The sequence below is a fragment of the Condylura cristata genome, unplaced genomic scaffold (assembly GCF_000260355.1).
Source record: "Condylura cristata isolate star-nosed mole 26May11 unplaced genomic scaffold, ConCri1.0 scaffold00012, whole genome shotgun sequence".
NCBI classification, from domain to species: domain Eukaryota; kingdom Metazoa; phylum Chordata; class Mammalia; order Eulipotyphla; family Talpidae; genus Condylura; species Condylura cristata.
In genome coordinates, this window is record NW_004567113.1 from 30,953,964 (window position 1) to 30,980,463 (window position 26,500).

General features: G+C 37.7%; 1 protein-coding gene across 1 annotated transcript in view; it reads left to right on the forward strand.

Moving 5' to 3' along the window:
- Nucleotides 1-2,252: 2,252 nt before the first annotated feature.
- The window catches only part of CHIC2 (cysteine-rich hydrophobic domain 2), a 36,609-nt gene continuing 12,361 nt past the window's right edge, over nucleotides 2,253-26,500 (forward strand). Inside the window, exons 1-3 of the mRNA XM_004681292.2 lie at nucleotides 2,253-2,684; nucleotides 17,651-17,705; nucleotides 17,845-18,000. Of these exons, the coding sequence (XP_004681349.1) occupies nucleotides 2,566-2,684; nucleotides 17,651-17,705; nucleotides 17,845-18,000 (330 nt within the window). The 5' untranslated portion in view covers nucleotides 2,253-2,565. The remainder of the gene's footprint in view (nucleotides 2,685-17,650; nucleotides 17,706-17,844; nucleotides 18,001-26,500) is intronic.

A 26,500-nucleotide genomic window follows, 5' to 3' on the forward strand; every position in this document is an offset into this window, starting at 1 on the left:
GGACATGTGGGCTTTGGTGGGGAGACCTGGTGGTTCGCAGCTGATCGTTTTGGCTCTCAATCGGTTTTCAGCATGCCGGTGGAGTCCAAGTCAGCAGAACTGGTAGGACATCCTAGTTAACCTGTGTTTCTTTCCCTCTTTCCCTGAGTTATTCCTTTACCTTTCTCCTTATAAATAAATCCATTATTTAACCTTTTTGAGTGTGTCCATAATACGATTGAATCGTAAGCGCACGGGTGAAGACCCACAGACAGGCAACCCAATTCACATTGGGGTACCCTGTAATACCTCCTGTTTGAAGTTGGTCCTTTAAGCTAGGACAATTCCTGCCTAAGGAGATTAAGAAGCTTGTGTACTGGACTTGTGTACTTATTTATTTAAAAATTTTATTAGAACAACTAGATACAAGAGACATTTTATTGGGGTGGAGTGGGGAATGGGATCAAAAATGATGGGGGGAGGGAAATGCACTGGACTATGGTGATGGCACACGGGTGATTTGGTGTTGGGAAGCCCAGAGGGATTACAACTGAGATGGAAAAAGGCACAAAATAATGTAAAAATAAACTATTATATTATTAAAAATATTTTATTCATTAAAAATTAATTCTTGAAGTAAGGTTGGTTGACAACACTATGTTTTAGGGCTTAGGTTCACATTTCTTCAAATATAGCATATAGCCATTTAGCTATGAGACATGTGCATAGCATTTCTGAAATTCAGAAATTCTGTCTTCCTTGGTTACCTCACTGGGTTCTTGGGGAATATTAAATGAAGTTAGGCATCGGCTTCATAAACAGTGAATCATTGCAGAGTGCAAAAATTGCAGTGATCCTGATAGAGGTGATGAGCTGGATGGGTTTTGGAGATCCCCTTACTGCCAGGCCTTTTAGGCTTTTCGCATGTATGAAGTCATTTACTCTGCAGAGCAGTCCATGGCCAGGTTACTATTATCCTCATTTTACATGTAAAGAACAGAGAGGTTAAGAGACTTTACCAAGGCCATATACTAAGTGGCAAAGCTGAGATTCAAAGACAAGCAGTTAGGACCTAAACTGGCTTCCTGTAGGCTCCATGCCACCCTTGAAAAACTGCTCTGAGCATCTGACAGAATTATATTTGGTGCCTTAATGTTCTACTTAAGCTATTGGAAGGCAGGGACTGCACTTCATCACACCCATACTTCCACCTCCCCTCCCCCCCCACAAGTACTTGCACACTGCCTATTACCTACTGTGGCATTCAGTACGTATTATCCTGAACAATTAAATAAATGTACACAGAGGTATACAGGATACTTGTATACAGAGGTATACAGTGCTCCTGTACTCGGATACATTTACTGTGCTTTTCCTTCATTTTTTTCTTGGTCAACCGTGCTCATGTCCTTCTAGCAGGTTGTTAGGCATTTCTCACTGTCTTCATTGGCTACCTTTACACTTTCTCAACTTCCAGGGTGACCCATTGTCAGGACATGAATTCTTCTGGGAGAAGAGTCTCTCCAGTGACTCAGGCTAGTACGATTATCATTTAGTGTGTGCTCATTATCAAACTGGCTAAGGACCCCATTTCCCAGTAGTGCACCCCGCTTCCTTTCTATGGGAGGAGCTGTCGGGAAGGGAGAGGCAGTGGAAGAAAACAGGTGATGGTTGCTGAGGGTGTTGGGGTAGAAGACTGCACCTTCTAATCTGGAATCCAGAGGATTTGTGAATTTTGTTTCATGGCATGCCTACAGTGAGTTTTCCTGTAAGAAAAAAATAATAACATCGCTGGCCTTATATAGTGAATTATATTTAAGGGGTTGATGGGGCGAGATGTTGGAACGTGAACATATTTGCAAAATCCTGCATAAGCGTGGACACAATGTTTTCAGTGAGTCAGGAGGGTTACTCAAATTGGGAAAGAACGGAAGCTGGTTGTCATTTACAGACCAGAGCAACTGATGAAAAGCGAGGGGAGATAAACTGACGATCCCGCGTACAATAAGTTCCAGTCAGGTTGGGGTGCACGCCTCCCGCTCGCAGGGGCACCCCTCAGCGGGTCAGCCACGCTGGAGGCGGAGGGCGGGGCCGCGCCGGCGGGTGCGCGCCCGAGGCGTCCGGGGCGGCTGGAGTGTAGGTGAGACGGAAGGCAGCCTGGGAGCGCGCGTGGCCGCACGTGCACGCGCCCGCCCTCCAGCCGCGCGCCCACGCGCCCGCCCGCACTCCCGGGAAGTCTCGCGATGCCGTAGCCGGCTGCTCCCGCAGCGGGTGGCTCTGGCTGTTGCTGTGGTTGCCTGAGTTGCTGCTGCTGCTGCGGCGGCGGCTACGGCGGTGCTGGTAGCGGTGTCGGCCCTTGGGCGGATGTTGACATTGTGTTGTTGTTATTGCTGACGGTAATGGCGGCGGCGGCGGCGGCCGGGACCCCATCTCCTCTGTAGCCAGAGCCGACACAGCCAGCAGCGAACTCCGCGGCCTCGGAGCCCGGCGGCGGCTCCCCTCAGTCTCCGCCGCCTCGCCGGCGGGTCTCCCAGCCCCAGCTCCTGGAGTCGGGCTCCTTCGGGCAGGGGGCCGCGGAGGCTCAGGATGGCGGATTTCGACGAGATCTATGAGGAGGAGGAGGACGAGGAGCGGGCCCTGGAGGAGCAGCTGCTCAAGTACTCGCCAGACCCGGTGGTGGTCCGCGGCTCCGGTCACGTCACCGTGTAAGGCCCGGAGGAGGGCGAGGGCGAGGACGGGAGGTTCAGGGCTGGGGTGGGTCTCCCCTTAGTCCGTGGGAGCCCGTTGTCGGTCTGCGTCGGGGGCCTTCGAGAAGAGTAATAATCGACCAGGAAGTGAAAACTTGGTTTATTTTCATTTCTTTAGGTCTCTGAAGTGGGGACAAACACTGCCCTTTCACCCACCCTTGTACCCCCTTTATTTAGCAGGCCCCATAGGCCGGGGCGAGCGGTTGGATCCCCAAAGGGAAGATTTTTTTTCCAGGGTCTGCCCTTAGGGGCCACCCGTCAGTTTCGGGGTGGAAGTACTCGCATTAATGCGATGCCTCCCCCTTGTTTTCTCATCCAGTTACTCTCTCTACGCCTGTGCCTTTGAGCCTAGTGACATACGGCTCAGAGGCCAGAGCTGGGCCTTCTGAGACCCTAAGTGACAGCCGGTAATGAGGTTCACTGTTGTGTGTGTGTTTCCTATCTCATACCCACAGGTCTACCCAGTGCCTTGCAGAGTCTGTCTCTGCAGAAGTAATGCAAGTTGCTGTAACTGAGTATGATGCAAGTGTATAGGTGAACCTATATTTAAGACATGCATAAAGATGCATGTTTACAACAATCACAAAAAATCTTACTGTGATGGACACTGCTTAGGTTACTGAGCGTTTTCTGTCATCAAAGTCCCTCCTTTGGCCATGAACCCTGGGAGAGTGCCTTCGTTTGATAAGAGTTGCCAGTAAGTCTGATTAGCAACATTGAAAAGTCCGGGATTATTGAAACAGTAAAGAATAAAAGCTTTCTGAAAGGTCATGAGTAATAAAGGAATGTGAAGACTTGAACCAAATAATGAGCTGTCCGGAAGCAGGAAGTTTTGTCATGTTTCTTGGAGAAGTCCAGAGTTTTGTACAGCATTAAGTATTTCTATTCCTTGTCATTTTAGATCTCTTGTGCAAACCTTAGCTCACACTTCCATGCTGGTCAGCTGTCTTCACACTTTACTTTTTTGGTCAAATTAAAGTGCCAACAAGCCTGGTACAGTTTTCATTGTGTTTTTTGGTACAAGGTGAGTGGGATGTGTGTGCAGTGAGTAACTTTTGAGTGAAACAGTTAACACGAGCTTGACAGCAGGCTTGTTCTAAGCTCTTAGTTCAGATCTACCCTTGGGTTTCTCAGTACATGCTATGACCAGCCATGTTGTTGTTTAGGTATGCTTATGTAATGCTTTGATATATTCAGCACCTGTAGTTTATATTCAGGTGACTTAACAGGGTAAAAACACTGCATAATTTGGCTTAGTGCCAAGAGAAGACAATGGGATTTATGGCCACAATAACAGTTACTAAGTGTTTTAACTGTTGTCGCCAGCAAAATTAAGAACTGCAATCACATATCATGGGCATTAAGTCTGTAATGTGTATGACAAACTTTTTAGCCTCATAGCCTGCCATTTTTAGCCTCATAGCCTGCCATTTTAGCTTGGACTCAGGCCTGTTTTTTATTTTAAAGCTAAACAATATACATGTTTAAAGAAGAAATTTTCAAACTTTTATGTTGTCTGCCCACCTGGTGCCCTACATTCCTCATGTCATAGAAAACCTGGCAAATTTTGTTACTTAGAAAGGTACAGCTATAGTTGTAGTGTTTTTGTTGTTTAAGGAAAAGCTGAGAACTTTTTTGGGTAATGAAAAATATAATGGGTGCTTAGAACTAAATAGATGATTAGTAAATTTGATTGTAGTTAACTACTGACAGATTAATAGGGTAGGACAGAATTATTAGTGTTTCTCAGTCTTAGTTGTCCATTAGAATCCCCTTTTTATTTATTTTAAGATTTATTTATACATATACATATATACAAGAACTGGGGTACAGGCCAGAGGTGCAGAGATTGGGAAGATTCACCAGAGACAAGGTGGGGAGCAGAAGAGGCAGATTGACTGAAATACACTGCTGAGGGGAGCAGTGGGTGGGACAGGAGACATCTGCTGCACCTTGCAGGTCACCTCCCTGGGGGAGGATTGAACTCGGGCTGCAGTGGTTTCAGTGGCTTCAGGTACCTCCATGTACCTCCATGTGCTGTATTTTAATTCCTTGCGCCACCAGAGAGGACTCAGAATCTCCTTTTTAAAAAAAAGTCCCAGACCAGTTAAAGGTCAAGAACTTGAGTAAAGGTCCCAGGTGTGAATAGTTTTATTTTTAAAATCCCTCAGGTGATTCTAATGCGTAGTTGGCTTTGAAAACCATTGTCCAGCTCATAAGACAGAACTATTGAATGAATATATGCCACTTATCTTTTTTAGAGTTACTCTTTCTGTCATATCCTTTAGCCACTACATTCTTTTTCTGATTATCTTGGTCCTAAGCTCTGCATTTCAGATCTACCCCCTGCCAGTTCTTCGGTAAATTATTTATGTCTCTTTAGTTAAGATGGGGATAATTATAGTCTCTAACTTTTAAGATTATTAAGGATTAAATGAGACTGGCTCTCCCTGGTTGGTGTAAGGTATTAAAACACAGCTCTGTGAAGCTCTCCCCAGTCACTGCAGCATGAGTTCAGTCCCTAGCCAGAGAGGTGACCCGCATGGCACAGCAGGTCTCTCCTTTCCCACCTGCTGCTGCCCTGAGCAGTATTTCAGTCATCTGCCTTTTCTGTTCCCACCTGTCTCTGGTGAATCCTCTTAACCCCGCTCTCTGGCCTGTACTCCAGTTCTTATGTGCATGAATAAATGAACCTTTAAAAAAAAAATACAGCATTGAATATATCTTTGGTAATGTAAAGTAAGATACACTAAACATTTTAATTGGATCAACTGCTAGAACTTCTCAATAGGTAAACTTTTTTAAATGAGAAATATAGTAGTAATCTTATTTGAATTTGAAAATTCATATGGTAGTTCAGTCCAAATAATTTATTGTTGGATTCTGCCTACCAACAGAGGTGAAATTGACTAGTAGTTAAAATTTTATGTAACTAAGTGGAATACAGAAATAAATGGTGAAAAGTAAATTATATGAAATTATAATGGTAAATAATTAAGTCCTTTTATTACTTTAATAATATTACATAATAGTATTATTCTAAAATATACTTTTGATTTGAGAGCCACTTTGAATACTAACTTTCGCTTATATTCCTAGCAAGTTAAAGGGCTAGGAAATTAGTCCAGCTATATCCTCAAAAGGGAATATTTTTAAGTCTTTATAGTATCTATATCTGCCTTAGCTTTCTAACCTGTTAACATTTCTTCTCAATAAAATTAAAGTTTAAATAACTTGAAGCTTCTTTGTTTGTAGGTATCCTTATTTAGATTCTTTGGTGAAAGATTTTTTTTGTGATTTATCAAAGTTTGTTTTAGAATTGCTTTATAGTTGAAATTTTGTGTCAGTGTTTCCATGGTCATGAAGTCTAGTTTTATCACAGTTCAGGATTTCTTAAATTTGCCTGATTGTCAGAATCACTAAAGCTTAAAAAACTCCAGTATTTTAGATTCTTACCTCAAACATCCCCAACCAAAATCTTTAGGGGAAAAGTATGAATTTTTGTTTTTAATAAAAGCTTGGATAATTATATCTGATAATTAGGAAAGCAATGGATGATATTGTAGAATGAGTATGGTCTTTGATGTGGAGCAGATGGGTTTCAGTCCTCAGATACTTCCTAATTGACCATTAACCTTTCTGAAATTTAGTTTTCTTGTTTGCAGAAGGGATAGTATCTACTATCAGAGACTATGAATGAACACCATAGGTAATTTTTCTAATGTGATCTCGTGATGGACTTTCAGCAAGTTATTACTTATCATTTACTTTGATGTTTTGCACTTTTTTTTTGGTCAAACTTCTTAACCATTTGCTTAGAAAAAGTTGACATGATTTCTTGCTTTAAAACATGATCCAGAGTATAAATCAGAATTATCTGATTGAGCAGAGAAATCATTTAATCATAAGATTTCAGTTTGGTACACAATGCTGCTGTTCTCACAGACTGATATATGTTAGAGTTTGAGGTTCTTTAAATGGCTTTTTTATTATTTCATGTGTGGACTTTTGCTGTTTACCATCTTTCTATCTGATTGATCAACTGTAGCTTGGAAATGAAACAACCAGCCTTTTTAGAACTATGTCTTATTAAGTAAGAGAAGTTGATTCTAAGTGTTGCATTTAGATGCTTGAATTCTAATAGCTGGATTTTTAAATGCTTACTTTTGTTTCCTTATTTTTTTGTTTCATCTTTCATTATCAGGTGTCTTATTGAGGTTTCCTGATGAGTAATTAACACATATCCTGCTAGGTATTCCTTAAGGCTCTGGGTATATAGTTAAAGAATGAAGGACACATAGTTCCTCTGCTCTCATGGGACTTAACAGCTCAATAGATGAGCTATATTTGAGAAGATTGCTATGAAGGAGAAAAATAAAATAGTATGATGATTGAAAATAATTGTTATAACTAGAATGAACTTCTCTGAGGAGGTAACATTTAGTAAGCTTGCAAGAGTTGTGAAGAGCACCTCAGTTATGGAAAACAGCAGGTGCAAGACTAAACAAAAATAAGCTTGGTTTGCCTGAGGAATTCTGATGGATACTTCTGTATTGTGGCTAGAATGTGGCAAAGGGAAGAGTGCCTGGGAGTGATGTTAGGGCAAGGGGATTATAGAAGAAATACTGTGATACTGGACGAGGAGTTAGAGGGAGTCTGGATGAGACATTTAGTGACCTGGTCTCTGGGTGGTTTCTTTAGCTAAAGGAGGTGTTACCTTTTGGCTGTCCACCATCAGATTGCACAACAAAGTTTGGAAAAACATAGCAGTGGTCATTTTTGCTATCTCATTCTTGAGTAGTGAAGGTTTTTTGTTTGTTTTTGTCTTGGCTTTTTGGAAGGTGAGGTCAAAGAACTATAACTGCCCATCCTGTAGATTGCAAACTGACTTGATGACATACCTGCTCTTCCTGTTCTGCTGCCTCAGGAAACTAATAGGCCAAGAGAACAGCCTGTGCTGGAAGTGGAGGGGCTTTCCCAAAGATCATAAATTTTGATGTGAAGCCCTTTATAAAATAGTATCCTTGAGTTAGATGTGTGGTATTTGACAGTGATTTGTTAGATTTGAGGAAGAGATTGTACTTTTTTACATCTCTGTACTTAAACAATGAATTGGCTCTAGAGAGGCTAGCATTTTCTCATTAAGGTCATGAAAACTGATTTTTTTCTTCCTAAACTTTTCCACCAACCATTTAGTAAATGAAGTTTATTTAGGGTAGAGTTGGTTGGACTTTGGGATAACGACTTTTGGTTTTTTCACTGATACTTGAATGTGTGTATGAGTTTCTTGCAAGAGCTTTTGTTTTATTTTCTTTGATCTTATGTTGCAGGACTATAATGTAGTCCTTTGTCCAATGATGGAGTTCCTATGTACCTCACCTTTTCCTAACCTTTCCAATTTATTGTCAGTATTACATGAAATTGATATTTTTTGTAATCTATACTATAAGCCAATTCACCCATATGCTATTTCTTAATCAAATATATTTGCTATTATCTTGTTCATAAGATTTATATGAGTATGAAAATATTTAAAAATATGTATGTTAAGTACACAGAAGTCCCTCTTAATGTGGAACAGATTAAAGTACTTGAGTTGAATTAAGTTACTATATCAATATGTTAATAAGATGTTTTATCGGTCTATATTTGTAGAACTCACTTTTTTAAAAAAGATTTATTTATTTATGCATACAAGAACTGGGGTGTAGGCCAGAGATTTGTGTGCATAGGAGGTGAGACGATTCACCAGAGACAGAATGGCAAACAAAACACGTGGATCCACTTAAATACACTGCTGAGGGGAGCAGCAGACCAGACAGGAGGGGTATGCCACACCATGTGGGGTCAGCTGCCTGGCCAGGAATCAAACTTGTGCTGCAGTGGCTGCTGGTAGTTTCATAGTGCTGAGACTTCTTAACCCCATGCACCACCAGGGAGTCCTCAACTCACTTTTTTTTTTTAAAGATTTATTTATTTATGCATATAGAATTGTGGTACAAGCCAGAGGTACAGGGGTAGTGAGAGCATTCACCAGAGACAGTGGGGAGCAGAACAGGTTGATTGGAGGAGGGGAGGGGAGCAGAGCAGAGCAGAGCAGAGCAGAGCAGAGGCAGCCGGCTGGTCAGGAGAGGTCTGCTCTCCACTAACCGCCGCCCCCCAATGTGGATCACCCCAGGGGCTGCACTGAGGTGCTGAGGCTAGCTTGCAGTGCTGAGTCCTCACCAGTTGCACCACCAGGGAAGGTCCCAAACTCACTTTTAAACAGTACTTTCAGGGCTTCCCTGCTGGTGTAAGGGTTAAGTTTCAGCACTTTAACCACCAGGGCCTGAGTTCTGTCCCTGGTCAGGGAGTTAACCCACTTGATGCAGCAGACCTCTCCTGTCTCACCAGCTGCTCCTCTCAGCCAATTCACATTTTTTGTTCTGTCTTTGGTGAATCCTCTCATACATGCACCACCCCCCTCACTCCCTTACCTCTGGGCTAAATCCCCCCCACCCCTTTATATTCATACATAAGTAACAATAATGTAAATAGATATATATATTTAAAAAAAAACAGTAAAATTGTAGTGTTGGACATTATAGAATTGTGTAATATGATGATGGTTTTGATAGAGTAAATTTCATACATGATTTAAATAATTAACTTTTTGATTTCACTAATTTATGGAAAAGATTGTACCTTAATAAAGCCTGATGGACCCAAATATTCAGGATTTGGTTACAGAATTAAAACTTTTGGACTTATTCTGAGAGTCATATTTTATTTCCAATTTTAGGGATTCTTCAGATCTTTCAGTTGCTTTGTTAATGAAATCTACCCTCATCTCTATTTAAAACGAAAACTTCTCCAACTTTTCTTCTGTGTACTTTTTTTTCCCAGTGTTTTCTCTGTCAGAACATGAGATGAATCAGACTATAAAGAATGCAAATTTTATACAACTTTCTCTTAAAAAGAGAAAAACTCAACCTTTCTTGACAACTGTTGTAACAGCTGTCCCATCTATAAAATGTGAACCAGAAACCATGCTATTTTTTTTTCCCCTCAAAAACTTTGGGACATCATTTGACTTTTAGGCCATATATGCCCTGAGAGACCAGTTCCCTTACCTAGGACAAAATCAGAAGGGAGATTCGTTTTCCTAAGATAGTATATCTAGTTGGTATCTGGACCTAAATTAGAATTTAGGTAGTCTGTCTCTTCATTGTGTTACTCTTTCATCTTTATCACAATAACTCTTTTGTGCTTGCCAACCTTTGTCTTACCTGCTTGGATTCCTAGCATAATTTCACTTACATCAGCTACAAACTCTACTATTGCCTGACTTTCCTGAACCTAGTACCCTTCTGTGAACCCTGTTTCCTCCTTACCACCACCTGACATTGAAACGGTTGAAATTTGGAAAATCTTTGACATTTAACATTAACCAGTTTGATCATTGGCTAGTTTATTTACTAAGCTGTTTAGAAAGGATATTTGTGAATTCATTGAGATCTGGACATAGAATTTAGCAAGTTATCCGAGTGAATATTAAATGATAATACTGCCCACTTTATTAAGAGTTTGATAGCTACAATAAAAACACAGCAGACATGTTTTGTAATATTAAAGTCAGTTACCACATACAGGGTTATACCATACACTGTTGGTGCTTTATGTATATGAACTCATTGAATGAGTTATATACGATTACTATTACTGGTATGTAAATAGGGAAACCGGCCCAGAAAAGATAACCAACTTACTCAGAGTGACACATCTTGTCAGTGACAGTGTTAAGTATTCAATGCAGGGAGTCTTGTTCCAGAGTCACTTTGCTTAATTGCTGCTTTTATTTTACCAAACAGACACAAACAAGACACAAACAAAATCAAGTGAAAATGGAACATTTTTATCTAGACCCATATAAATACATTACCATTTAGTATACATAACAAATGTCTTCATTTATAATTTCTGTTTGATGAAAAAGTTTTTCCCTTCCAATTCTCAAATACTTCCTCAATTTAGAATTTCTAATTCAAGGGGAAACATTACTTGCTGAGAAAATGAAAGGCATTGTTCTGTGTTAGAAACTACTGTAGACCAGAACTCAGGACAGTGAGGCGCTAGCCTAGATCCTTTATATTACTTAGCCTTGAAGTCCAAGTTGCTTGCTTCTTGTGCATCAGTGTCTTCAGCTATACAATGAAATGTTCGGATTAAATTATATTCATGGTCCACTCTTGCTCTCAGAATCTAGATTCTACTGTTGTGGTATTAGTACTTATATTTTTGTCTTAGTTTCTAAATTCTCTATTATATACTTAACATATACTTAAACATACTATAAAAATCTTTTAACAATACTTTAAAATGTACTTAAAACCTATTAGAGTTATCTTGAAATCTAGACATGTCAATTGCACACATGTGTTTCCTTTATCTGTCAAAAATAAAAGTAAATCCCCTTTAATTCATTTTTATGCAAATTTTAATCCTTTTACTAATTACAGTGAAAGACAAAGATTAGTAAAAAATTGAAAGAGAGTACTTTTCTGTGAAGCAGAAAATACACCATCTCTAATCAGTAAGGTAAAAGTCATTTAAAATTTTGGTATTTTTGCTCCTAGCCCTTATTAATTTTTTTTGTAGAGATCTTTACTTTTAAATAGCAACATAATAGAAATTTTTCATAACATAGAACTGTAAAATGTGAAATGCCACCCACATTCTATTGCCAAGTATCAACCACTATTAACATTTTGTTGGATTAACTTTTTAAAATTTTTCTCTGTAAATATTTTTATTAAAAAGTTGAGACCATACTTACAGAAAGTATTTTCTGTCTGGTATTTTTCATTTAACATATTGGCGACATTTACCAACACCATTGTGGATTCTCAAGAAGTATGTTATGTTAGACTCTTCATTTTCAAAGAACAGAACCTCCTAGGGGGCCTCAAGTTGGGGAAACTTATTATGAAAATATGTGGAGCCTGAGGGAGACAGGAAACTGCCATTCTGCAAGCAGTCTTCGAGGAGATTGGAATAATACAGGTTTGGGTATAGTGCAGCTCTGATGGTGTGGCTATTTTTTTCTCAACAGCATGTGTGTTTTGATCCTGAGTCTAGAACTCTGTCACGGGGAACTTACCTACTTTGATTTCTTGCTCCTATTGTTGTGACATCAACTGGCATTGCAGCCTCCTCACCCCCCATAGTTGCTGCTTGCTATTGGCTTCAGCTTATTCTACTTAATCATGATTTCCTTTATCTTGGTTTCAGTTTAAGCTTCATGTTACCGACTATTGTCTCTTATACAGATGCTTCAAGAAAAAGGATCAGGTTTAGTTAATGTTGCCCAAGTTGAGTCGGGCTGTTAGTATCTGAGACACCATATGCTATTAGCTAGTCCATGGATTAACTGTTCTTAAGGTAGATACCCATTTGTGGTGGTTTTGCCAAACTATAGGGAGCTGCTAGCCAGGCACTCAGAGTAACTATTACAGTTACTAGTATTAATAACTACTACATATATACTGAATATTACCTATTTTAAGAAACAAATGAATCAAAATGTCTTCAATATAGTCCCCAAAATAACACTGCAGAGCAGTTAACTATTTATTAACATATCTGTGCCACTGTATTTTCTTCTGAATCAGTTCTAGTAGAATGATTTTGTCAAAATTTTTAATTTTTTGAAAGGTTTTATTTATAAATAGAAGAACAGCATTTACTATAGCCTCTGCTTAATAAGACATTTCCCCATTGTGACACTCAAATTCTGTGCTAGATTCTGTATGAAGGAGCATGTGCTGAAAAGAGTTGTTTCTAACTACTCTTGAAATTGTTGTCATCAGTAAAGAAATGTGGATTAAAGTCTGGACTGTACTCGTTTGAATGGAGAATGGGAATTGAGATAGAAAGTGAATGTAAGAAATCTTTCAAGACAGCCATTGAAGAAGGAAAAGAGATGCTTGGCATCATACATTGAGGAAGAAGAAGATAGAGATTCAGGTTTTCAGGCTTCATAGACTCCTATGTATAAGGAATCAGAGAAAGGGAGAAATGCAGTGGATAGCAGAGGCGATGGGAGGAGATGTGACCAGGAGCAAATGGTGAGCTTTAGAAAGCTTATGTCCACTGAGAAAGATGGTAAAGATTCTGAGACATATAAAATGAAAGGAAAAGAAAACAAAAGGGCTCCTCCCACCCCCCACCCCCCAGTGAGCTGTAAGCATTGTTTATTTCAAAAAAGAAAAAAAACAAAAAACAACTATGTTTAATGACAGAAATTTGACTGTATATGGAGAGGAACAGCAACAATAGAACATGGAAAAGGGTGCTAATTAGGAATGAATGAAAATCAATACAAACCTGACATGTTAGAAATAATCATAGTTTTGATTCTTCTGTTTAATGAGAATTGAATTGAAGAACGTAAATAAATGATTAGGATTGGCAAGAGATAATAAAGATGCAGAAAATAATGGTTGTTTCTTGGAGTATGGTCAGAATGACTGACTGTATATTATAGTTATGGCAGATGAATAAGTAGAGTCCCAGGGAACACATGTGATATGGCAAAGCAAGGAGGAAAAGGACGAACAAGCAGATTATAACCAGAGCCACAACATTTGGCAAGGATGGGAAAAATGAAACGATGGTAGTTAGAAGAGAATTTTTACATTTCAGAATTTCAGAGGTGGTATAGTTCCAAGTGATGAAAATATACAGAAAATTTCATGACTGAATTAAATATCAGTGAATTATCTCACATTAGATGAGGTCAGGTTAACCAGTTAAGAGTCTGATGCTGAATATTGAACTAATTGGGAAGAAGACTAGAGTCATGATAGAAACACTGTGTCCCTAGAGTATGAAAGTGTGCAGAAGAATGTTAACAAAGCTGACCTGAGTTTGCTAGTCTTAGAAGACTTGCTTGCATTGTCAATACTTGGTTGATATTTGGGAATGTGGACTTTGAGAAGGATCCCAGTATTTCCAGAATTAGTAAGAGTGTTTAAACTGTGTACAGGTAATGTAGTTTATTCTGAATACTTGTTTTCCTTCTGGGAGTCCCAAGTCTTGGTATATGGCTAGACATAGGGTACCTGTACCTGCATGACCAATCCTCAACAAAAGCCTCAGGCACTTAGTCATTAGTGAACTTTGCTGATAGCAAACATTTTATACATATCAAAATGAATTGCTTTATGAATTAAGCATATTGTCTGTCTCCACTGAGGAGAAAAAACAAAACAAAACACTATTGCTAGTTCATTCTTAGTTTCCTCTGGACATTTTCCAGTGTACCTTTTTACCTTTGCTGATTTTGTCTTGTACATTTAACTGTACTCTATGAGTAGACTATATGTTGTGAGCCCTCCTAGTAGTCATCACACCTGAGGGTGTCTTTTAGGGAGTAGGGATAGATGTATATTAAGTAGATGTCTACATTTTCCTTCACATCGTCTAAAGGACTGACAGTAGGTGTTGAATGGTAAATAAGCATGGGTAATACTGGACCAATCATTTCTTCTCTCCCTCTTTCCTTCTACTTCTCCTTCCTAGTTGTCCCTACATTTTTCTTTCTCCTGTTTATATTGCCTATGTATGTGAAGGATACCTGTTAAATTCAGCCATAGCTTATCTCCACTAAAAACATTCAAAGCTAGAAGAAGACTAAGTATTAAAATAATATGCTTTGAAATTAACTTTTAAAGTATAGGTGATATGATTTAATTACGGAAGCAAGATTGTCATTTCAAGGCAACTGATAGCATTTGTTATCACTAATAAAACTCCAGCTTTCAAATGAAAATTAGGATTTTAGAAAACTTTAACTGTGAACTTGACAGCTTCGTAATACTTGAAGACCTTCCTGTTGAGTTTATTAGTGATATTAATGAATGTGATAGTTCTGATATCGCAGAACAAATTAATGTTATTTCAGTACCACTATTAAATGATGTATGAAATTACTTAAAATGATAAAAAGGTCTTAGATGCCATCATCCACATGTAGGAAAAGCTAGACCATGGGACAAACCAAACAGCCTGATCCATTGAACTAGTTTTTTGACTTACACAGTATATATATTTTTATTTTATATATAATAGTTTATTTTTACATCTTTTTGTGCATTTTTCCATCTCAGTTGCAATCCCCTTGGATTTCCCATCACCAAATCACCCATATGCCATCACCATAATCTATTGCATTTCCCTCCCCCCACTATTTTGACCCTGTTCTCCAGTCCACCCCCACAAAATGTCTCTGGTATATAGCGGTTCATTATTCTTACTATTTTCTCGCCTGGTCCATTATACTGCTGCTATGAGCGAAACCATCCAGTATTTTTCCTTTCTTTCTGGCTGATTTTCACTAAGCATGATCTTTTCCAGTTCCATCCATGTTGCTGCAAAAGATATGTGTTTCTTTTTTTGGTAGCTGAAAAATATTCCATTGTGTATGTGTACCACATCTTTTTAATCCATTCATCCATTTTTGGGCATTTGGGCTGTTTCCATGTCTTTCCAATTGTGAATAAAGGAGCATTAAACATGGGGGTGCAGGTATCTTTTTGAATCAGTGTTTTTGTGTCTTTTGAGTAGATACCTAGGAGTGGATCGCCGGGTCATATGGAAGCTCCATATTTAGCAATTTGAGGAACCTCCACACAGTTTTCCATAGTGGTTGTACTAGTTTATATTCCCACCAGCAGTGCAGGAGAGTTCCTTTTTCTCACATCTTTGCTAGTTTTTTTTAAAGATTTATTTATTTATGCATATAGACTGGGGTACAGGTCAGAGGTGCAAGGGCAGCGAGACAGAGTGGGGAGCAGAACAGGTAGATCTACGAAGTACACTGCTGAGGGGAGCAGTGGGCGGGTCAGGAGAGGTCTGCCACGCCATGTGGTCACCTCCGGGGCAGGCGGGAATAGAACTCATGCGGAAGTGGCTTTAGCTTCTCAGTGTTGTGCTTTAACCCGCTGCGCCACCAGGGAGGGCCCTTGCCAGTTTTTTTAAGATGTCCCATTCTCACTGGGGTGAGGTGGTATCTCATTGTGGTTTTAATTTGCATCTCCCTTACTACGAGTGATGTTGAACACTTTTTCATATTCTTGTTGGCCCTCTGTATTTCCTCTTTGGAGAAGTGTCGTTTTAGCTCTTTTGCCCATTTTTTGATGGAGTTGTTTTTTTTGTTGAGTTTCATCAGTTCTCCGTATATTTTTGTGATCAATCCTTTATCACTAGTTTTGTGGAGAAAACTTTTCCCCACTAAGTGGGATGTCTGTCTGTTTTCTGTAGTGTCTCTTGCTGTACAGAAGCTCATTAATTTGATGTAGTCCCATCTATTTATCCTTGCCTTCACTATCATTGCATTGGGTGCTCTATCTTTAAAGATGTTGCTGAAGTGTATGTTGTGTAGTGTTTGGCCCATCTTTGCTTCCAGGTATTGTATGGTTTCTGTTCTTATGTCTAGGTCTTTAATCCACTCGAGTTGATTTTTGTGTATGGTGTGAGGTAGTGATCTAGTTTCATCTTTTTGTATGTAGCTTCCCAGTTTTCCCAGCACCATTTGCTGAATAAACTTTATTTGTTCCATTGTATCTTCTTTGCTCCTTTGTCAAAGATTAGCTGTCCATATATAACCTGTGGGTTTATATCTAGGTTTTCTATCCGAATCCACTGGTTTTTATGTCTAATGACTGATACAGTATTTTAAAGATAGCAGATTTTGCATAGAAATCTGTTCTACTTTACTCTTGGAGAGAGAAAAATCATACAGTTATCATATATGGAACTTCATTCTAGTTGGACAGAGGTGGACCTGATCCATGACCTCCTCCACATTTTCATTTTCCACTTACCCAGTCTCTACTATTCTTTACTACTTCACACAGCCCACCTCATTTGATTCCTCTATTAAGCTTTGCTGATGGTTCAAACCCATAGCCTGACTATTTGTTTCATACAGAATATCTCAGGAAATCCTTACTAGTGCCTGCTACCTGTAGTGTAAAATTGTGTATTTTAGATTGGTTAAGAGAGTGGTTCATAGCAAAGTAACTATGTGGGATAATGATTGTTAACTTATTGTGGTAATCATTTCATAATGGATACATATTACAAATTGTTGTGCACTCTAAACTAATACAGTGTCAGTTATAGCTCATCAAAGCTGGAAAAAATGGCTCTAGTATCTAGTAAAAGTCATCATATTTAAAAGTCTCAACTTTTATTTCCAGGTGCAGTGTCCAATTACCAATGTAGCTGAATATTTGCATACTAACTTAAGCAAAGAAATAGTCAAGTATCCTCCAGTCAATCCTCCCGATCTTGGCAAACATTTAAAAGCTTAGAGACATTGAACTGCTCTACCTTAATTCTGTTTCTTTCACAGTCCTTAAAAGTTTAAGTAGCCAGGCCAACTATCACATTATTGCAGGTGTTTTTATAATTTTCTGACTGTAATAGTGGTATATACACTGATCTCAGAAAATGCTAAATACTTAATGTACATTCTTAGATACATTACTGCTTTATTTAATGTTAACAAATGCTCTTTACCTAAAGAGTGGCCAGTAGCAAAATTTTAGCTTTCTACTTGGAAAAATATTAGCAATTTTGACAAAATTGGACAATTATGTTGTTTTCTACAATATTAATATTTGGCTCATAGAGGTAGTTTCAAAGAAGTAACTTCCTTCTGTATTCCCAACCCCTTATTATAAAGAACTTTTTATTCATCTGCAAAAATTGCTTATTAAGTGTCGTAAATTGGTGACTACAATGTTTTTTTCTGTCTTAAACTTCTTTTGTTATTCTATGAAGTTGCACTCTATTTACCTTACCTTTTATGGTAAATAGTCTTATTATTTTTGTACCAATGACATTTAAATAATGTTATTTTCTTCCTTTTTAAATAGATTTGGACTGAGCAACAAATTTGAATCAGAATTCCCTTCTTCATTAACTGGAAAAGTGAGTATCAATTATTTTTGATATGTTTATATGCCTCAAAACTAGTCTTTTCCTAACAAATTAGAAAAAAACTGTACTAACAGCACATGTTAATTGACTTTAATACTGCAGTATTATTATTTCTTAAATTTTTCTCTAGGTAGCTCCTGAAGAGTTTAAAGCCAGCATCAACAGAGTTAACAGTTGTCTTAAGAAGAATCTTCCTGTTAATGTTCGATGGCTACTTTGTGGCTGCCTTTGTTGCTGCTGCACATTAGGTTGCAGTATGTGGCCAGTTATTTGCCTCAGTAAAAGAGTAAGTTGAATTATATATTTTAATTTAAATTTAAAAGTAGATAAGCAAATCTTGCATTCACGCAGTTTTCATTTTTTTATTTTAAATGAATCACACTAACTTGAATAATTATAAAAATCTGATCTAGTAGGAGAGTAATTAAATGAATATATTATGTTCAAATGCTATTATAGTAAATGACCACTTATGACTTAGGAAATGGATTAGAATATAGCATTCATTCTGCATTGGGGCCCAGTACAATAATTGGGAGTGTTGGTTTGGAGGCAGCATTCACTTATCTTTGAGGCCTTAGTCATGTTTCCTAGCTGATTTTAACTCCAGTTACCATATATGAAAAAAACAAAAAACAAAAAACAAAACAACCTATGTGCATAGGATTGTTTTAAGGGTTAAGGGTAAACTGAAATAATGTTTATACCACTCTTAGCTAAAACTTAAATGTCCATAAATCTTGAATAATGACATTACTACTAACATGTAAATAGTATTCATAGAAGAAATAACGTGGATATAGGTTTATTTCATTTTGCTAAGATACGGGAATTTTGTTTTCTTTGTTATTTTTATATTTTAAAAATCCCCTACAATGAATAGTGATTCTGTAATCAGGAAAAAAGAGCTAAAGAATATAATTTTGACAGCTTATAAGATGTTAGTAGATACATAGCAAATTAATATAGCTTGATGTTAAGTTTTTGTAAAAGTTTGAAAAATGACAATTATGTGTATAAAATCAAATACTTTTGGTCTTCCCTGGTGGCACAATGGGCTAAAACATAGCACTATGAAGTGATCCCCAGTGACTGAAGTACAAGTTTGATTCCCAGCCAGGGAGGTGACCCCCATGGTGTGGCAGACCCCTATTAACTCTCCTGCTGCTCCCTTCAGCAGTGTACTTCATTACACATCTGTCTGTTCTGCTCCCCACTCTGTTTCTGGTGAATCCTCTCACCACCCACACCTCTGGCCTGTACCCCAGTTCTTGTATGCATAAATAAATAGATCGATTAAAAAAAATCAAATAACTTTAAGCTTAAATTGAATGAATGATTTTGTGTGACTATTTCATTTTGAAACAATAATAGGAAGTGAGGAAAAGCAAATTCTTTTCATACTTTGATTTCTCTTACATTCCTATGGATATAATTTTTTTAGTACATTTGATATGAAGGGGATCATAATACTTACTGTAATAGTTATAATATTTACTTTTTCCTAAGAATTTTTTCCACATATATTTCTCATCTGGTTTACCTTCAGAACATGGAATTCTTTTTTTTTTTGTAGTCTCTGCCCCTGGATCCACAGTTGGATTTATCACTATTGCAATTTAGACCCCTTACCCTCCTATTATTTGTATTATTTGGGTGTTTCCATTGTTTAAAGTCATTTAATAAAGGGATCAAAAAAATGTAATATTCTAGAAACCTTGTCATCTGCTTTTTTAAGTGAGTAAACAAAATGATAGTATGTGCACAGTATAGATAGGATTTAGAACACAAAACTTCCTACCCTTCTCCACTCATTCTTGGTACTTAATATAATTTTTCAGATGCTTTATTAAATTCCTTTTTACTGGAGACATAAGATAGATTTTTTTTTCTTTAGGCTAGCCCCACTTATAATTTCAGAAAGTATATTTCATTTAACATTGTGGTATTCAATCTAATGTTTCTGTGTATATTTGAATAGGTGGAGCACTTTGATACCTTTAATTTTATATGGATTCTGCTCTCTAGTGAGCATAAACAAATATGGCTACTACTTACTTAAAAAGTTGCAGATTTACATGTCATGGGTGTAAACTATTGTAGAACCATGGAGAATATGACATTCTTGCATTTATGAAAGGTATTAGAGATTCTGGAATGGGTGCTATAAAATGGGCACATGATATATTACAGCAAAGACGTTTAGGTTTTTATTTGTTATGGACCTCTGAGGTAGTCTAGGGAGCCTATTAAACCTTTTCATAGAATTAATATTTCATACTTTCTGTAATATTTAATGTATTTTAAATATACAAAATACATAGGGTTATAAAGGAACTCAACTATATATAATATAGTTATCAAAATACTGAGTCCTCAAATACATGATTTCTTTTTTTTTTCTTTTTAAAGATTTTTATTTATTTGCTCATACAGAACTGGGGTACAGGCCAGAGGCTCAGGGGCGGCAGAGAGGCTTCACCAGAGACAGAGAGGATTCACCGGAGACAGGCAGATCGACGAAGTACACTGCTGAGGGGAGCAGTGGGCGGGTCAGGAGAGGTCTGCTGCGCCATGTAGGTCACTTCCGGGGCGGGGATCGAACTGATGCGGAAGTGGCTTTAGCTTCTCAGTGCTGTGCTTTAACCCGGGCCACCAGGGGCCTGTTTCAACTATTTTAACCCCTATAACTGGGGCATAAACGTTCAGGCTTTTTATTATTTAATGGATTCACCACTTTATCATTATGAAATCAGTGTTCATCGCCAATTATGTTTTTTCATCTGAAACCTTTTTCTAATATTAATATTAATTTAATCTTCTGATTTATATTACCAAGGTATTTTTTTTGCCAACCTTGAACTTTTAAAGTTCTTTTTTTTAAATTCAGGTAACATTGATTTTTCAACCTTTGTGCTTTTTGTGCATAGGATCTCCCCTTTCAGTTGTTCTTACTACACTGTATCCATCACCAGAGCAATCATAACCTCTACCCTAGTCCTTTGTGCTCTCTTGCCACTCTGTTCTCTCCTTTCCTCCTTCCACCTTGGGAGTGAAGAATTCACTGGCATTTAGCACATTCACAATGTTGTACAACTGTTACCTCTCTCTCTTTCAAACATTTCCATGTCTCCAAAACCCCTTAAGGGCCCATTAACCAATTCCTCCCAGTTCCCTCTTTTTCCAACCTGTGGCAACCACCAGTCTGCTCTGTCTCTGCATTTATCTATTCTGGATATTCATATAAATAGCATTTTGTAACCTGGCTTCTTATACTTAGCATAATGCTTTTCAGGTTCATCTGTGTTGTAGCATATATCAATACATTATTTTGTTTTATGGATGAATAATAGTCTCGTTTGTATACAGCAATTTGTTTATATAGTCATCCATTAGTAGACTGTTTATACCCTATATGTGACCATTGCTGCAATGAACCTAGATTTCCATGTACTTGCTTGATACTTTTAGAACTTTTGGATAAATAACTAGGAGCATAGGGTTATGAGGCAGTTCTGTATTTAACTTCCTGAGGAGCCAGACAGTGTTTAGTACTGTTATCATTTCTAATACTTTGTTGTACTTCTGGTAATTTCTTTACCTAATTCACTACTCAGTATTCACTTGAATACTCATTAGGGACCATCTGCCCATCTTTGGAATTCAGACGCTGTAGCATCTCCTCTCTGGTACCTTGTACTGTGACTTCTAGTTGCCCTGACTCCTTAACTCAGGGGGTTCCAAGGCTTGGCCAGGGTTCTCCCTTCCGTTCTCTGTGACCTGAAAGTCACAGGGCTTGTCTCATTTGTTTTAGTTTCTCAGGAATCTTTTGTCTTCCATTGTTTTGAAAACTTAAAAAAAGTACATATCTCTATAATATAAATATATAATTTATAATAATATATAAATATTGTGTTATATATGTTGTTTTAAGCCAAAAGTTAAGTCTGATGTCTATGTCTGCATCTCTGTCAAAGTGAACATTGGAACATCCATATATAGAACTGTTCTTGATTTGTAAGTACTGTGCTAGGTACTAGAAATATAAAGGTGTTTTTTAATGAGCTACTCAAAGAGTATATAGTCATTTGGAGAATTGGTTAAATGAGCACAGAGTTGAGTTAGTTTATGTTTGTAAGTACTTGTCATCTTTTTCATGAAATCTAAAAACAAGAGATAAAAGTGTCCTTAGAATCTAAAAATAGAAAATAGCTACCTGTATCACAAAATATATCTGAGATCTTGTGTTATATTGCAAACATTCATTTGAATTTTCCATTTTATTACATAATATACATTTTTTAATAGAAAATGTTTAAAATGACTTGAGTAAAGTTGATGCTCTTAGAAATAAGCATATTTGTCTTATGAAATTGCTAATTTTAGCTGCCTTTTCTTTATGCCACTCATGTGTTATACTATGGAAGTTATTTATCCATTAATTTAATTAACATTTCTAAGCAGCATTGTGGGTTTGGCATGATTTTAGATGCCTTTTAGATATTGTTTAGAGGTTATGTGGTTTCTCTTGTGGATTTTAAAAGTAGACATAGACCAATGAGATAATTTTATGTAGTGATAAGTGCTTGAAAGAAAACCCCAGCGTTTTAGTAGGTTCTTTATAAGAGCCAGAGGAGTTTACAAGTGAATAAAATGCTCCAACTTGGGCCCTCCCTGGTGGCGCAGCAGGTTAAAGCACTGCACTGAGAAGCTAAAGCCACTTCCGCATGAGTTCAATTCCCGCCTGCCCTGGAGGTGACCACATGGCGTGGCAGACCTCTCCTGACCCGCCCACTGCTCTCCTCAGCAGTGTACTTTGTCGATCTGCCTGTTCTGCTCCCCGCTCTGTCTTTGGTGAATCCTATCACCCTCCACATCTCTGGCCTGTACCCCAGTTCTGTATGAATAAATAAATAAATCTTTAAAAAAAAATGCTCCAATTTTATTAAATAGATTTTATAATATTAGCTTTACAAAAGCTTGGGGTTTTTTTGTATATTGTTTCTTGAACAATGTTACCTTAGTCATAGTATGGTTTAGAAAACTGATGACTGAGTAATATGTGTGCTTTCAATCTGGCTCGTTTCTTTGAGAAACCACTTTCATATTTTTACTGGGGGTTGTATTATAATATCTTTTGTTTTGGTTTATTTTCCATCATAAGGAAACTATAAATTTCAGTCTTCTGAGATTTTGTATATATGTATCATATCCCATATCTCAACTTCAGTGTTGTTTTTTTTAACAAATACTTTTTTAAAAAAAGGTTTATTTATTTTGCATACAGAACTGAGGTACAGGCCAGAGGTGCAAGGGCAGTGAGAGAATTCACCAGATACAGACTGGGGAGCAAAACAAGCAGCTCTACTAAAATACACTGCTGAGAGGAGCAGTGGGTGAGACAGGCGAGGTCTGCTGTGCCATGTGGATCACCTCCGTGGTGGTAATGGAACTTACACTAAAGCATCCATGGGTTGGCTTAGCTTGGCAGTGCAGCACTCCAACTTGCTGTGCCACCAGGAAGGGCCAACTTCAGTTTTTTAATAGATGCTGTTTATGTGTGTTCTTACCATTATCCCTTCTGAGTGAAGAAGGTTTGGACTGCTTATAGCTATACCAACTTCTTATTAGATGTCTTCTATTTTTAGTGTTTTAAAGTTTCTCACATATTGTGGTTAGAATTGTATAGCTTCTAGAAGTGTTATTTATATGATTTGTTGTGTTTTTATAAAAGATATATTTATTTATGTATTTATACATCTAAGAACTGGGGTGTAGGTCAGAGGGGTAAGAGGGCTCACAAGAGACAGAGTGGGGAGCAGAACAGGCAGATCTACTGAAATAAACTGTGTAACTACTGTGTTAGGCGTTAGAAATAGAAGGGAGCACCAGATGAGACGAGAGGTCAATTGTACCATGTGGGTCAGCTCCCTGGTCAGGAATAGAACTCATGCCACAGTGGCTGGTGATAGCTTAGTAGTGCTGAGACTTTAACCCCTGTGCCACCAGGGATGTTCCTGATTTGTTGTAAATTTAATACATGTTTTCAGTTTCTTTGTATTCTCCTATCTGCATTTAGACCTATAGTGGGGCATCATTCACTTATAAATAGGGTGCAAAATGAAGTAGCTGGGTCCTGTACTTTGGTGCTAGAAAGAATTGGCATAGAAAATGGCACTTATTAAGTAACTGATCAGTTTACTCTCTCTAAACTTCAGATATTTTTCCCTCTGAAAAGGGGATGTTCTCTTATGATGTTGAGAATTAGAGCAAATACATATAGCATACTTAGTATATTATTTTTGCCTATAGTAGGTGTTTAGTTAATGGCAGTTGCTAGTTTTAGCATTTATTATTATTCTTCCCAATGCTTGTTTTACAAACCACTATATTTCCAGTTATTCTCATAATGCCTTGCATTTACTTTGTGTTCAGTAAGTATTTGTTGAATAAATGCACTCATTAGCAAAAATCCTTGAGCAATAAAATTATATTTCAGAAGGTATGTTCTTAATAAAAGCATTCTGCTTTTTAGAGTAAATAACAGATTTCCCCCCCGAAAGTGCAAGGTGATAAAGTATAAAAGATAATTGCTATTTAGTTTTTGAAACTTTGATGAAAACTTCCTGAATTCTAATAGTACTTCTTTTCCTTAACTTGTCATGTACTCATATTTACTTGTGAATATCCTTTCTCTCAACTTGAAGTTTTGGTTGGGGTGTGATAGAGGTTGAGAATTCAAATGGGAACTATCAACTGTAGAGGTTTTTGAGTGAGAATGTGGCCTTGCAAGACTTACAGAAATTCAGGAGGATGTGAAGTTGGGGAAATCAGACAGAAAATTAAAATACTTGTACATGGGAGAAATTTGAGATTTGCTTAGTTACACTGACAATATTAGAAGTTGCTAAGAACTTCTCAAAACTCTTTATTTACTTACTATGTGTTTGGCATTTGAACATTTGTCATTAAATGAGAATGGCGCACTGAACATTTGGATAAAGAAAGAATTAGATTAAGAACAATGCCTGTGATGTATTGCAGATAATGTAACTAAGCCAAACAAACTTCAAATCATCCTAATTAAATTTTAGCAAAGGGGAAAATCCTGAAAATTTTCTAGTGAACAAAATATAATGAATAAAATGTATTCTTATGGTAGTCACTGTTACTGACTGAAGATGTAGAAAATCAATGCTAAACTATTTTAGCATGTTAGCCAATTTGATTGAGTTAATATAATGTAGGAGGAACCAGGGACTCACTGAGGAAGAGTTTAATTTTCTCTATCTAATTCAGGGTAATTTAGTTTATGGCTTCTTGCCCCTTACACAGTATCTCCCCTGTTATAAAGTTCAAGAAAAATAAATAGGTTTAACCTCTTTGAAATTTTATTTTATTTACTTTGGAAAAGGGATCTCAATGCCAGAGGAACATATTTATTGCAGTTTCAATTTAAAGAAAACTTTAGGCTTGAAACTTAAATAAACTAAATGGCAGCCATTATTGTGAATCAGTGCTGACTATTTTTAACTGGAACAAAAATGTTACTACATTCATATTATAAGGCCGGACACTAACAAAAGTATAAACTTTGAGCCTTAAAATGTTCAGAGGTGGTCCTGGTACTTTACACATGTGTTCAAATTCTTTGAAGTTTTATTTTCCCAAGAGTGGGCTGACATTGAGTTTTCTCTGAATATTTGGAACATAATATCATTGGTGTGTGGTTTCTAGAAAGATTTGCCAGTCATCAGTGTCCAGCCTGCTGTTAAATCATGCAGTGAACTCTTATTAATTTTAGATACTGTATTTTCAGGTCTAGATTGTCCATTAGATGTCTTCAGAGTCCAGTTCCCTTTCAGAATTCTTCATCTTCTCTCTATTTTGTCTATGTTATCCTCTATCATATTGAACATATTATTCATAATCAAAGTCTTGTCTGGTAATCCCAATTTTGGCTTATCCAGTGTTCACTCTTTTTCTCTTTTGACTATTCAAAGTAGAAGTGCCAGATGAAGCTATGAAGCTATCTTTTTTTTTTTTCTTAAAGATTTATTTATTTATTCATACAGAACTGGGGTACAGGCCAGAGATGGGGAGGGTGAGAGGATTCACCAGACACAGAGTGGTAAGCAGAACAGGCAGATCCACGAAGTGCACTGCTGAGGGGAGCAGCGGGTGGGCCAGGAGAGGTCTGCCATGCCATGTGGGTCACCTCCGGGGCAGGTGGGGATTGGAACTCATGCGGAAGTGGCTTTAGCCCGCAGTGCTTTAACCCGCTGCGCCACCAGGGAGGGCCGGATGAAGCTATCTTTAGATGCACCTGTCTTTCCTTTTTTTAGATACATTGGGTGGGGGGGATGGACATTTTGGTTTTATCTAAGAGAGCATTGTTTAATAGGTAGGGTTGGGTTGCAAGTTTAGTAAGATTCAGTCCACTCTGGTTTTCCTATTTCTTGACTTTTGATTGAGGTCTAGAAGGCCTAAGGCCCCTCTAACCTAACAGTTCTATCCTTAGCATATTTTGAATTTGACTTTTTAGTTTTCTATCTCAAGCAGGTTCAGTTATCTCTAGAAGGAGGCCGACCATGTGTTTATTAGAGGATCACTTTTTTTCTAGTAGGACTTTGTCTCCTAAACACAGGGAGACCTCAAGTAATTTTTCTCTGACTTTCTGGTTTGCTCTCCCATTCTTTCATGCTTCCCAGAACTCATTGTCACTAGGGAGAAGTGACACTGCATTTTAGGGCACATCGAATTTCCAAACCATTGACCTTAGCTTG